At 30.9% G+C, this 15,515-nt stretch overlaps 1 protein-coding gene across 3 annotated transcripts in view; it reads right to left on the bottom strand.

Annotated features, from left to right (window-relative positions):
• The window catches only part of BRD10 (bromodomain containing 10), a 94,622-nt gene that overhangs the window by 24,144 nt on the left and 54,963 nt on the right, over positions 1–15,515 (bottom strand). For 2 of the 3 annotated variants that reach the window (XM_079112993.1, XM_079112991.1), the window contains 2 exons: positions 11,040–11,119; positions 2,060–2,149 (listed from right to left, as the gene is read on the bottom strand). In XM_079112993.1, coding sequence (XP_078969119.1) covers positions 2,060–2,149; positions 11,040–11,119 — 170 coding nt within the window. The remainder of the gene's footprint in view (positions 1–2,059; positions 2,150–11,039; positions 11,120–15,515) is intronic. The other variant, XM_079112992.1, reaches the window with a different exon arrangement.

The raw sequence follows: 15,515 nt of genomic DNA on the forward strand, positions 1-15,515 counted from the left end.
CCAACTTTTATAGCCTATTTGCTTTATGCTATGTGGCCATTTCACATTGTTTGAAATAATCTGTTCTTGTAAATAATCTTTTAGGAAGTTTACATCAAAGGGAAACAGCTCACATGTTGGTAATCTCAATAAAATTATCCCTGCTAAGTATAGTTCCAAGAATTTCTATTTCTCAAATGATGAAACACATATTTTAAAATGAATATTGCAAGTACGAGGGGCCATGAATAAATTGTTTGGAGACACAAAAGCCAATCAATTACACTCCATATGTTATTTAATTTTCTGATAAACATGCCCTCAAGGACTACAGTGTCAAGTATTTGTAGTTTGTTTCCTCTTATTTTTCTTGTACTTGAGTCTTTGAAGTAAGGCAACATGCTTATACTTCACTTGTACCTCACCAATGAAATGAAGTGGATGGTTTTATAGAAAAACTCTAGGATGTTTTCAAGTCTTTTTCTCTTCTAAACATGCTATAAATAAGTAATTAATGTATGCTTAAAACTATGCATTAAAAACAAATAAAAACTCAAATTATAATGTGGAAATAAATTAAAGTTATGTTTAACTGCAGCATAAATAATTTAGCAAGTTTAATAGAATTCTGTTTAGTCATGAATTATGGACAACTAAAAACAAGTAATTTCTACTAAAACTACAAATTATACCCTCATTTTAAAAAGAGACTATTTTTTCCTACTAGAAAAAGAGACTACTTTTTCCTACTAGAGACTATTGTTTCCTACTACAGAAAATAATCAGTCTTTTATGAATATAAAACATGAAATACATTAAAAACTTCTCTGGCTGCACAGAAAATATTCTCAAAATTTTTTTTGAGGAATATATCACAGCAGTAAATTTAATTTTACTGAAACAGTCCTCTACATCAAGAAACTTTCCAGATACCTAAAGTATATATGAAAATACAAGGGTCTAAACCATTTTTAATGGAAATAATTTATGTAGCATACAGTTTTTCTCATTTTCAGTATATCAGTTTTCTTGCTAATTTATGATTATCCTTATAAAGATTATTTTACCTCTTAAAGTAATACTCTCAGAGGTATCCCATGAGAGACTTCTGAAATGCTTAAGGTTCTTTCACTCTAATATTAAATAACTCAAAAGGTTGTACTTTTATGGCATTTCAGTCTCCTCCCTTCAGACTATCAATATGGTTTTCCTAGTAGTAGGAAAGTGATTACTACAAATCTGCTGATATCCTATTTGCTGAATCATTAACCATATTTTATACATATTTACATTAACAGGTTCTAAACAAAAACACAGAAGAGATTTCATGACATTCCTAAGACTTAAAGGTTTTTTTTTGTTGTTTGTTTGTTTAAATTATGACTACTTTTCTTCAATGTTTAAAACCTTCCCCATTTATTTATTGGTATATGTTTCAAATCTATGACATAATCCAAAAGTAAATTCCAGTTAAATAGGTGTTACTCATTTAATAAATAACAAGTGTTTTACCAAGTTGGGAAAATAAACATAATGCCCTTATACTGTAGTTTCTTAAGATAAATAAAAAAAATTAGAAAGTAAAGATTATTTAGAATATGTAGTGAAAGCTAATTTTAAAAAACCTTCAGCTGATAAAGGTTCTTTAAAAAGTCACATTGGTAAGAATCAAAACTATCTGAGGCCCAATTAAAACAATTTACACCTATTTTCATGTTCCATAATTAAAAGTTTGCAATAAACTTCCATTAAAAGCATATAATTGTTAATTAACAATTTTGCAAGATAAGCATTATCTAAAACACTATCAGTTAGAAAACAATCAGTGTATTGGGAGTTATCTAAATCTACACCTGGTATAGACCAGGCAAACAAAATTAATTTACTTGCCCCGGCACCATTTTTGTGTATTAAAAATGAAAACTAGACCACAGGAGAAATAAAAGAATAATGTTTCTATCTTTCATTGCAAATTTTCATGTAATCCAGGAGAACAAAATTTTAAAAAGGCTTTAGAAAAAAGGCAGGAATAAATTTTAACGCTGACAATAATACACAGAACTTTCGGATTAACACCTACCGATTTTTTTCTACTGTTTTCCAGATCTTTGAGTTCATTCTCGATTTTTGTGATTAATTCCCTGAGTTCATCAAGATTAGTGCAAATAAGCTAAAATAAAACACAAAAACACAGCTTGATAACACATAATATAAAACACCCAAAATGTGGTAACAGAAGTTGTTTTAACACACACTGAATTCACAAAATTATTTTTCTCTGCAATAGTGAAAGTTCTGCAGTTTATATTTTAAGAGATATTAACTTATTATGATGTAGGAACTTCAGGTTTAGTATAAAGTAAGCTGAAATCTCAACATTAGTGATCTCATCCCATATCCCCACCTCTCAGGTTGCATTATAATCCAGACACTTCCTAAACATTATTAACTTTCAGCCCAGAATGACAAAGATCTGGAAACTCACCCTACATTTCACAGGTTATTGAATCACCTTTCAGAAGTACTTCATCAGGCAGTCTCTGGGTAGGTGACTAAATGTACCCCTGGAGAACTGTCATTATAACTTTACTTTGGTTTGCTAACTATATAATTTGACAAACATTAGTTACTGCTGTTGGGAGTAGTTGTGAAGAAGGGCTGCTACTTCGTGTAACATATTCAAAGATGTAAACAATATTAAACACACATTCTTAATATAAACTTAGTAGTTTTTAATAATCACCCTCACAACATCTATTTCTTTTCATAACTGTGTGGCTCGTTTTGTTTTACCTTGATAACTTTGGCAAATAGCCAAAGTTCTTAGTTCTTAGTTACTAAAAACTAAACTAACTGGGTTTAATTACTGAACTTTTATACAGAGAAGTGTCAGCAACAATAACAAAAATATTAGTAATTACATTTTAGTTCTTGTAAAAATTATGAGTTTATTCATTAGTTCAATATATTTAACTTTTTTCCCCAAAGTGATTTAAGCCATTTGAAAGCATCTGATATGAAAAACAAATAGAACATCTCTGAAACAAAACTGCAACCATAGAGAGGAAAATTTTCAGATTAAAGAAAGTCTTGTTGTAATGTTTATATTATGTAATAATTTTTTAAATGCTGTACTAATAAATTATTAATTTTACCATAAACTTTTTTGTTACATCCATTAATTTCTATGTAAGGGCACTGTTTTCCTAAAAGGCATACTTTATTATTAGAGAAACAAACAAACAAACAAAACAACAAAAGCGGATTACAACAAGTTAATTCCTATTGGCTACAGAATGACAGAAATAGGATACAGGAAGCTCCTTAAATTCCCTTTATTATTTATTAGGTTAAAGCATATAATTGCTGATAAACTTTTAATCTTAAAAATGGCTACACAGTTCAACCTCATAGATTAAAAAAATTGTCACAGATATCATTATAACTAGTATTAATAATTATTTATTAGAAATATCTATACAATTTCAAACTCACACACCTAACAAAGTAGGGAAAATATGTACTAAAGTAATACAAATGAAAAAATTTCAGGGCTGGGGATGAAGCTCAGTGGTGGAGCACTAGCCTAGTACATAAGAAGCTCTGGTTAATCCCCAAGACCACACACACACACACACACACAAAAAACCCAAACAGGAAAACAAACAACCCCCCCTGAAAAACAAATTAAACACTTTTAGAATAGAGAACAGTACACACTAATGTAGTAGGAAAGTACAGCTGATATTTATTAAAAACCACATATTCCAATTTGCCAAATCTGGTTGTGAAAGAAATGTTAATGGTCAAGCAGTGGATGGGCCAATTAAGTAAGCACCTCTAGACCTGGATAATGTCTTCAACTTCTATCATATCAATAAAAGCATAGAATAAGTTGGCCCTACAGCAGGCTTTTAGTAATTACTCAGTGAGGACTAAACTTCTTGTAGTGTAATCTTTTATTATGATGATTAAGTCAAATTTGTCTCAGAACCTGCAGATGGTTCTATCTCGTCACTGAACTTGCTGTACTAGTTAATATGATAGCATAAATTTCTCACTTGCACATAGAAGCTCAGAGAATTTTTTTACTTACATCTTAGTTGCTTCATTATACAAGGAATAAAGGCTTATATTACATGTAGCTTGTAGAAACTTACAGGAACAATAGAAATGTACTCGTATAAGTAAACATCCTAAAAAAATGTTTAGACATTTTACTCAATCACGAAATCAACAAGTATTTATCTTCCATCAAAGGAACAGACAGCACTGCTATCTTAACAGCTATACAAAATAACACTTTCAAGTAGCTTACGGAGTTAATAAGATGTACTAAATCAGTGCTTCTCAAACTTCACTGTACATAGAACTCAAAACACCATTTTGACTTAGTAGGTCTCAAGTGAGACCTTCCATTCTGCAAATGTAACAAGCTCCTAGGTATAGTCTGTAGATCACACTTTTGTGTAGTAAGGTACCAAATGATTATGAATTATAAGTCAATATGGCTACTGAAACATTGTGGTACTATGGAGCTAATGAATAGGAAAATTTGAGAAGATTAACTTCCAAATATGGGATGGCATATTGGATTAAGTGCATAATGACAGGACAAATATTAAAATAAATGACATGACTCTTTTTGAGGGCCAAAATGTTTTTAACAATATTTACTTTGAAGCTATATTAAAATGGCTTAATATTTACATAACAATTTATATATCTGTATTGTTATATTTGTTATTTACATAGCAATTTGTTTATATGCTAATATATATTCTCTCTATAAATATATTTAATATATACCTAACACATGATACATAGAATCAAGTAGAAAATTCTTATATAGGAACATAATTAATTTGATTTATGCCAGTCCTATGTCATATGCAACTCTATTCCCTCTGTTTTAAAAAATAAGGAATACATGTGGCCTTTAAACTCAACACAATTTGGAATGGTATTTTAAAAACAGAATCAAATAAGTAAAGTTCACCTTAATAAGGAGAACAGGTGCATTTTGGGAACAAAGCAAAATACTTTATAAATACCTCCTCATTAGCTAGAATTTGAAAAATATAACTCAGGTATAGAACCTCCAGGGCGAAAAAGAAAGGCTCCACAGCAGCTCAGATTACAGTCAAGTCACACTGCCAACACTGATGAGAGGAGGGTTTCAAGTTATACTGCAGAGGTTACAGAATCCCCAGAAGAATCTCACACTGTCTCTCAAGTAAACCTTTTACTTGACAATCACAAATCTTAGAGCTGAAAGAGACCAAAAATACAAAATTTGGTCCAAGTCTTAGCCTAGGCTAAAAAGTTGTTATCTCCAATTCACATTATGATGACACACTAGTAGAGGAAACTACAAAACTCAAGACTAATCTTTCTATTCTGTTATATTCTTTGAGGGGTTTTTCTTTTTCTTTTTGGAACTGGGGATTGAACCCAGGGGTGCTTAACCACTGAGCCATATTGTCAGTCCTTCTTTATATTTTATTTAGAGACAGGGTCTCACTGAGTTGCTTAGGGCCTAAGTTACCGAGGCTGACGTTGAACTCCTCAGCCTCCTGAGCCACTAGGATTACATGCTGTGCCACTGCACCCCTGGCTCTTTCAGGGGTTTTTCTAAATGAAACAAAATAAACAAAAATATCTAACAGTAATTGAATATGATAGGGGAGAAGTCCTATAGAGATCAAATGAATACCATGATCACATCTCAGAAAAATTATATAATAAATAATTCCTTACATTATTGCTTAAATTACTTAAATTATGCCCTTTGGGTAGAAATTCAATAGGTTTAAAGGTTATTCATTCCAAAAGGAATATAAGGTAGCACACAAAAATACAAACAACAAGGTAGATTTTATTTGAAAGCAAAAGGAAAACCATGTAAAGTAAAATTATATCCAAACAAAATGGATCACACTTGTTTCCATTCTAAATAAAAAGATCATTTATTATAAAAATGGTAAGCACTACATGTGTAATGCAAATTCAAAATTTACACTGTATCTGAATTAAAATTATATTAATCTCTCTTAAAATTATGCAGACAGGCTGGGCATGGTGGTGCACACCTGTAATCCCAGTGAGTTGGGAGGCTGAGGCATGAGGATGGCAAGTTTCAGGACAGCCTGGGGAACTGAAAAAGACGATTTAAAAAAAAAAAAAAAAAAAAAAAAAAGTGGCAGGTGGGGTAGTGGGGAACTGGAGCTATGATAAAAGCACCCTTGGGTTCAATTCCCAGTATTAAACCCCCAAAACAAATAAAAACCAATCCAAAACAACAACAAAAAAAAACCAAAAAACAAACCAAAGAACAAAAAGAACTATGAAACAGGAAAATATTTCTTAAGAGCACCATACCAGCAATAATAATATACAAACCTGCAAATAAGGATATCACTGTGGCATTAAACTTGTTAACAAACAAGTTAAAATAACTTTTTATTACCACATGATTAAAAATTGATGTTTTGGGCTGGAGATGTAGCTTGGTGTAGAGTATTAGCTGAGTGTCCATGAGGCCCTGAGTTCAATCCCCCCCACACAAACAAGACCTGATGTTTCTTTTAATGCACTGTATTTTAAAAATGGGAAGCATTTTAAGAGGTAAGTAAAAATCCCTGTTGTTGAAAGTGAAACAAAAAGCTGAAATCAAATATACTCATTTTAAGAGGTAGCAATTCAAAATAATGACATAACCCAAAGGCCCTTAACACAGTGAAATAGTTAGAAACTCTAATTTCATTTTTAGTCCAGTTTGTTACATGGAGGGTAGTACTTTACTTCTTATTCTTTAGTTCCTCCATTAGTTAGATGAAGAAATATTGTTTTTTTCAGAGGTATGTTAAGGATCTATGAGTTGATGTTTGAAAATAACACTACTATATAAGTTTTGGCAGCTGGATGGATTTCCTCTGCAAATTAGCATTTAGAATAATATGGAACATATTATGGAACAGGAGTGGGTACACATTGCATCAAGGATATATATTTGATTACCAATGAAAAATAGAACCACAGTAAATAAAGTCATTAATAAGTTGAAAAATTTTGTCTTTTTGGGACTTGATACACTAAGTTTATAAAATACTTTCTATGACATTCTGTCATCATTATATACAAAACAATTCATATTAGATTTCTCAAATATTAAACAGATTGATTAAAAGAAAATAATTTGGGATAAATAAAAACAAATTTATTAGGAAAACTGACATTTACTTTTCAGTGTAATTTTTTAATATTAGAAATTGATAATGAAATAATATAGTCAATATAACAAAATCATCACTGTTAATTTGCTATAAAAGTCTAAACCACCAATATCCTAAACATTCAAAATGAATATATTTCCTATTTTTTGCAATCACTGTTGACTAAAAACACCCAATAATTTCCCCTACATTCCAACTCACAATTTATCATAACACTAAAGATAAGCGTAAGTTTTTACTATGTGGTCAAATAAATTATTGGTTTTTTCACTGTTTAATCTTTTAAAGATCATTAAATTTTAAAGACCAAATCCAAGATTTAATTCAAGGTCATTAGTTGGAAAAAGTGCTAAGGTCAGTAACAGATGTTCTTAAGTCAATTCTTAATTGATTTTCAAACTTGTAACAACATTTTTCATCAGAAGCATCTGGCATGCTTATTTAAAAAAATAAATAATAAGAATAGCTAAAATAGTTAGCTATATAATTTAATCTTCACAACTCTATGAAAGTAAGTACTATCCACCTCTGTACAGATGAGGAATTGGAATCACAGAGTTGTTAACTAACTTACTCAAGGTTAGAGTTAGTAAGTATGCTGTAGAGCTGGCATTCAAACTTGAATAGTCTGGTTCCAGAAATCATATGTTCAACCATACGCAGATTACTGGTACCCATCTAATTCAAAGAATCACAGTCTTTGGAGGATAAAAAACAGGAATCTTCATTTTTAATATTGCTCTGGATTATTTTTATATTACTTCAGTTTTGAGAACCCCTGACAGATCTCAGGAGAAAGTATGAATATTGTTAGTCCCTTTACAGTACACACAATAAATAAATAAATCCAATCCATCATCTAAATAGGAGTGATATAATTATTTTCTTAAAATGAGGTATAGATTTAGGTGTGTTTATGAACATGAATTCTTCCTAAAGCAAATAAGCAGGGAAGTTTGATTTCTAACTTTTAAAAAGTCAACAAAAACATTTTCAAAATGAGGTCAAAACAGGTCTTATATTTTTTGAGGGGTGGTAGTAGTGGTACTGGGATTGAACTCAGGGTCTTGAACACGCTAGGCAAGTGCAATACTATTAAGCTACATCCCCAGCCATTTTTTGTTTCGTTTGGTTTTTTGTTGTTGTTGTTGTTTTGGAGACAGGGTCTTGCTAAGTTGTCCAGGTTAACCTTTAACTTGTGATCCTTCTCCTTCAGCCTTCCCAGTAGCTAAGATTACAAACATGCATCCCAGCCAGGTTTTATTTCGTATTAGGATTTTAAAATAAACTTCCTAATTTCATCCCTTGTTCCTAAGTTTATTTTCTGTCAATTCAAAGAGTATCAGGATTTACTATATATTCACCAACAGTTTCATTATTTTCAGCAATAAGCAATAATATATTTTAGAGGACTGGGGATATACAGCTCAGTGGTAAAGAGCTCACCTAGAATATGCAAAGCCATGGGTTTCATCCCCAGCGCCCACAATGAGAAAAAAAAAAAAAATTAGGATGGATAGTACAAAGGAAATCTTCTAGTTAAATATTTCTATATTTTTGTTTAATAGTAGAAATGAGCTATTTAAAATAACAGCTAAAATGAGTCCTTAGTATAATCTGAGGTTCTAAATATCATATTACTAGAGCTTTTGAGAAGGATAAATTCACTTCTTTATCAATAATAATTGGTATTCTAATATGAGGGTAAAAGTTTTGCAGTCTGCAAAGTTTACTATGACTAATACCATTTTCTATTAACATGTTTATTTGAAGCAAATGACCTGGTCTTACAGGAGATAGTTGCCAAATTTTCTTAATGGCACTCATATTGTAAATTCAGCATAAGAAGTCTTGTTCTCAAGAGATTATTCCCCACCTCAGCTTGCTTGCCAGTCAGCCAGCCAGTCTGCCAGTCAAACGCACACCTTCCCTACTATCTGCCCAACCTTAAGAATCAGGAAGGAGACTATTTATTTTGAACAGCTCAATCTAGAAAAAACTTGTACTTTTGACCTTTAGTTGCTGAGAATAAGCAAAAGAACAATAACTAAAAGCATCACTTAAAAGATTGGTTTTCAAACATTTTTTGTCCATGACCTATAAACAAAAAAATATATTTTACAATGCATGTCACTGTGTACACACACATAACTAAAACCAGTTTCATAAAACAATGTAACTATACATATTTACATGAATACATGTGACACACTAAGTACAATACACTGATAATTTCTATTTTAATTCTGTTAGCTTAAAGGAGAAATAATGGTCATGCAATCCACTGCATTGACTTCATGAATCATTAAAAAAAATACCACTTGGAATTTAAAAAAAGCATTGCCTATGCAATCTATGTCACTTATTAAGTGTAAAAACATCTACCCACCAACATACAAATGGAGAAAATACCAAAATTGGGTCAGATGTATCCTAAGATCTATATTTCTGGGATTAATATTTTGAGGAATTGAGGAAAACATAAAAGGGAGAAATAGCAAAGGCAGCATGACATAAGTGCAAGCATAATGATAGAGCACGAGGGCATTAAATATTATAAGCAATCAATGGTAGAAAGGATTCTAAGTAAACAGTAAAATCATATTTTTTATTGACTATGCTGGAACCAAGGTTATATATAAGAAGATTTTATAGAAATATCTGTAATTCATTCAAATATTAAAAATACTATATTCTTAAAGTCATTAAAATACTTTATCCTAAAATACTGAGATTAAAAATATGTCTAGGGCTGGGGATGTAGCTCAGTGGTAGAGAACTTTTCTAGATCAGTGAGGCCCTAGGTTCAATTCTCAGTACTATAAAAAATGAAAAAAAAATTGAAAAATTAAAAATAAAATAGTCTATTTTCTTTCACTGTTTATTTAAATATATTTCATCTTTACCAATTAGCAACTTCTCCCGAATAGAATTTTTTTAAAAAGCTGTCCACATTTTCTAAATATATGTAACTGATAAACTCACATAATATTATCAATATTTTCATACTTACTGCCTTTTTATTTTTACTTCTAATTGACTTGAGACCCATAAATTCATTTCAGCATTCATTATCTTTTGGTAATAAGGTATGAGCTTATAAAACTTTAGGAAATGGATTAGGCAGACTACAACAAAGAAATTTTTTAAGAAACTTGTTTGTTGAAAAAAACACATTTTTAATAAAATAGAAAATAAAAGCATATTTTATTAAAGCACAATTCTCTGGTTATCTTTACTATCAGCTACAAACAAAAAACTTCATATATTCATATGGCAGTACATACAATTATTATTTTTTGAAAAGTTTAAAGACCATTTCATTTAACCTTTACTTTTCTCTTTGAAGCTCATATACAGTCAAGAATTAAAATATTTGTGTTTCAAGTTAATAAATCAACTATTCCATATTGCCCAAAGAAATAAGAATGGATTACCTAGGCAATATTATCGTGTACAAGTTATGATTTGTTCTTGACTTTCACTTTCATATTTGCTTAATACATATGCAGAAAAAGTACTTGTATTCATATACAGATGTATACATATATTTCTATTAAACTACTTCTATGAAATGTAGTATAGGTTAATATATTAAAAAACAGTTTTTTTTGACTATCAAGAACCAAAAAAAGGTAAAAAGCTCTGATATACTAGCAGATTAAATCTTGGTTACATATCTGTACTTGCAAAGAAAAAGACATTGTCAGAAACACTCAAAAGTATGTTACAGTTTCTTGAAATTCAGCCAATCTCTCAAGGAATAATATAAACACTGAAACAAAAAATTAAACCAAAAATTTGAGACAAAGTTAAAAATTTTACCTGAAATTCTGGTACAGTAGGTGACTTTGTGACAGTTTTCCTCTTCTTTGTGATTGCTTTTTTAGATATGGATTTTTTTCCTTTCAAGATTAAAAGAGAAAAGCTTCATAATGCTGTTTACAGCACTTCATTAACAAAAACCAAATTACATAGAGCCTTGAAAGTTAAATTATAACTAACAGATGGCTGCTAGTGAGTCAAATAAAAATGATGAATCAAACAAGCCCAGCAAAAGCAAACATTAAACTATAACTACCTGTAACAGACACATTAACAAATGCTGTCTTGTTTGTATAAGAACCAAACTATTACTATCCCCAATGTGTTATATAAGTATCAGAATTTATTGCAATAAGATTAAGGAAAAAAAGCCACATTATTACTGTTCAGTAACTATCTACATTCACAATTTAAAATATGATGACACTGGGGAAAAAAACCTTACCTTCAATAATGACTTCTGCAGTCAGGAACTTGCATAAGAACTATATTTGAAGATTATGGTCTCTAGTCAACCTAATGTGAACATCCCCTCAGTAGCTTAAGAAACAACGTTTTTCTATTCCTTTAGCTTTGCACTCACCTAATGGGCTTCCCTTGGCAGTATTCAATGTTCATAGATTAAAAAGAAGGTAAACATCCCCCTTTAAAATGCACCTAGTAATTTGTGCAATCAGAAAACACTGGGAAAATAAATGTCATATTCTTAAAGAAATCCAATTTGTAGCATACATTTGAAGTCTGGTTCTTTGTATTTAACAGGACAGAAAAGATACATACATAAAATCTATTTTTCATGTTTTTCTACATTGTAATTAGGAAAAATTAAATAATAAATTGCTGTTAATTATTCAACAAATACTAGATACAGTACACTAAAATTTATGTATACAATCAGAAATTATAAAATGAAGGCCTTGTCCTCTAGGAGTTTATAATCTAACAAGGGCATAAAAAATTTAAGTGATGCTTCTATTGGCTCACAATTATTTGTAGGTCAAAATCAACTTAAAAGTTACTTTTTCAAAAGGGAAAAGGAGTAAACAGTAAATTTTCTGTGCATAATTCTAAAGCTTCAGTTTTCCTAAATAGATACAATTTCAGATGAAAGATGTTAATTTTATTGCAAATTTTATTCAACACAATTGATAAAACTCCACTATCAATATAATCATGCTATTTTCTGTACTCCTTTTTAATCATATCACAGAACCATAATTTGAATAATTGCCAACTTTAGATTCAAAATGTATCTGCTGAGATTCACATAATTTAAATTTTACTGTCTTGTTTATAAGTATCAACTTGTCATTTGACATTTGCTTTTAATTAATTTAAAATAAAGTAATTCAACATATATTTCCTTTCTCATCACTGTTACTTGCTTCTGTGCTTACATTGTGCCTATTATAAAACTAAACTTGTATGAAAATAGGTAAATGGGTGGGTTGCTTAAAGGAGCAATACTCAGGGAGAAGTGATTAAATTGTTGGTGTCTCTATGATACAGCTGTCTCGAGGGGACTCAGGAATCTGAATGTCAGGATACCTTTTCACTATACACCACCTTTATCATTTTAAAAAAATATATGGGAAAAGATTTAGTGAACTTGATGACCTACGTTTGAAAAGAATTAATCAAAATAGCAATCTGTTGAAGAAAAGGAAATTCTTCAATGCACCCCCTGACCTTGCAGTACTGCTCTAATTACCTTTTAAAAATCATTTGATTCTGTGTTTGTTTATAAGTAAAAGACACTCTTGATAGTCCCACGAATTTCTTATTGTTGTCACATAGGCACTAAATTCAGGTACTTTAAATTCTCAGTTGACTCTATCGGCCACTCTATTTTAATAGGCTCAGAAGCTGAAGTGTTTATTTTAGTTCACCACAGTGTTAGGATACTTCAACTATTAAGTTACTAGAGGCAGTATTCTATTATTATGTAGTAGTTTTAAGACTGAGTTGTGGAACTAAATTACACGTATTTGAATATTTGCTATAACCACCTACTGGTCAAATGACCTTGAGCAAGCTGCTTCATTTCTTTATGCAGTGCTATCATCTGCAGAAAAGGAATAATATTACCTAATCTGTGAGAATTAAACAAGTTACAACATGCAAAGAGCTTGGGATACTGCTGTGCACATGGCAAATGATCAATAAGTTATTGTTTCTATTTTAGCTAAGCTATGGTAAGAAGAATGTAAGCAGAAAATCTCTTAACTTTTCAATTCTTTTTTCTTACTCCTTTATTGTAGTTCTTGCTTATACATCCTCTGTGCTATCACTCTACTTTGTACACAAATCAATGAATGTAACATTTAATCAGAGTTTTGAGATTATTTAAATCTTGGTCTTCCTTGCTATGTTGTAAGTTACTGGTGATAGAAATCATATTATTCACTTTGTATCTGGCTCACAATAAATTCTGGGACGTGATTCTTTAAATACAAGAATCCCACTTTTTATCAGAAATTTTGCCTGCCTAGGGATAGGAAAAAAAAGATAATTATTCACAATTCTTTGCATCTATCTGTGTCCATTTTATAGTGAGGACAACATTTAACAATGACTTAAATAATTTACACTATTTACCAGAGTTTTACAACATGACCTACCACTGGATGTAGGAAGACGAACATTTACTGAGAGCCAACTGTGTGCCAGACACTTACTAAAGTGATTTATATAAATTATCTCATTTAATTCTCAAAACAACCCTCCAAGGTAGGTGAGACACCTTATTGAAGAGTGGGATAACCAAAAATTTAAAAGATTAATTAATGTACTGAAGCATCACACAGTAAGTATGCACCACAGCCAGGAATTCTAAATCCAAAGTCCAAGCTCCTTCCATTACATAATTCTACTTCACAAAAATCCTAGTTACCATTTCCTGACCAATTCAATTCCTATCACATACCAGGCTTTATACATGCAAGGTTGTAAGCATTTGCTATTCTAACACTTATAACAATATAGCAAAACAGGTTACTATACTATCTCTTTTTTTCACAGATAAAGAAACCAACTATAAACAGGTAAAGGAATTAATGAAGGACTTGTAGTTAATATGCAGTAAAGCATATACTTTAATCTAGATCTGTCTTCACTTCAAAGTTGTGCTTTTTGATGATAATACTATATTCTTTCAAACTGCTTCCAACTGACTTCGAAGTATTCCTATTGACTAGGGATAGAAGAAAAGCATATTCGTTGTACCTTCAGTCTACAGCCTCAAAAAACAAAAATAATTTGAATTTGAATTTCCCTGTATTTGTTGTAAAAATCAGCGCTTACTTTTTATTAAATATTATTTTTGAAATGAAGCACAGGGACATTACAAAATCACACAACCTTTATTTGGTAATTTGGTTTTGTTTCAGGACAAGACATACGCTAGGCAAGATACATACTGCCCCCCAGTGGGCTTTCACTACCCCACCATTTCCTTAATCAGACCCTAGGTCTTCTATTCCCACTGCTGTAAGTCACCTGCTCCTTTAAAATGGAATATAATTCTCAGACCTAGAATTGTGGTGGAATCAGAGAACAGTTTGAAACATAAGAATTTCAAGAATGGTATAAGGTTTGAGGTTTTAGCCTCACACCACTCTTAAGCTTAAAACATAAATGTTCAAAAAGTGTCAACTTGTACTTGGGAAAGCATAAAACCTTAATGACTAAAATAATTAATTAAAAAACTTAGTAATTAATGTTACAAAAGTACACCTAAGAAAGCTTTCTAAACACTATGCTTACAACAAAAGGGTGGCTAACCTGAAAGAAATCATGGCTAAGAATATATTTTATACTGTAACTGAGGCACAAAACCTTAGACTTCTAAAATCTGGAAATATGCCTTGTATTACAGAAATGAAGGTACTTATCATCTTCATTTCAACTTCTCTTTCCTCACTTTATTTCTCATTTTTATTCCTAGACTCTACCTGTTTTCCCTTGTCTGTCTTCACTCTTCAGTCTGTGGGGCTACTCAAAGACTTCCACCATTTCAATGCCTCCTGATATTTAGCTTTCAGTGTTTTAGAATTATCCCAATACAGTCACCACTTGCTCAGTGTCTTTATTTTAGAAATATTAATAAGCAAGTAGTTTAAAAAGATATTACTGTTAAAAACTCAAGGGCACTTGTATTATTAAATAGTGAATTGGAGAATTGCCAGAGATGGGAAGCCACAGCACTGGAGTCTATAATTAACCCTATTTACTAATGTGCATACCTTGAGCTAACACATTCTGTAGAAATTTCTGGAATGTTCTATTAATAAGCTATTTGATCTCAATAAAACAGTTGATTTTCTCTGTTATTCCTGTCGATAAGCAAATTTTTCATCATACTGGTAATTCTTCAACCTTATCACATAATACAGTAACTCCATAACATAAAGGTGGTCCATTTCCCACCTTTAACTTAAATATTTAATCAGATGCTGCTATGGTTTGAATGTGAGG

The sequence above is a fragment of the Sciurus vulgaris genome (assembly GCF_902686455.1).
Source record: "Sciurus vulgaris genome assembly, chromosome: 15".
NCBI lineage: Eukaryota > Metazoa > Chordata > Mammalia > Rodentia > Sciuridae > Sciurus > Sciurus vulgaris.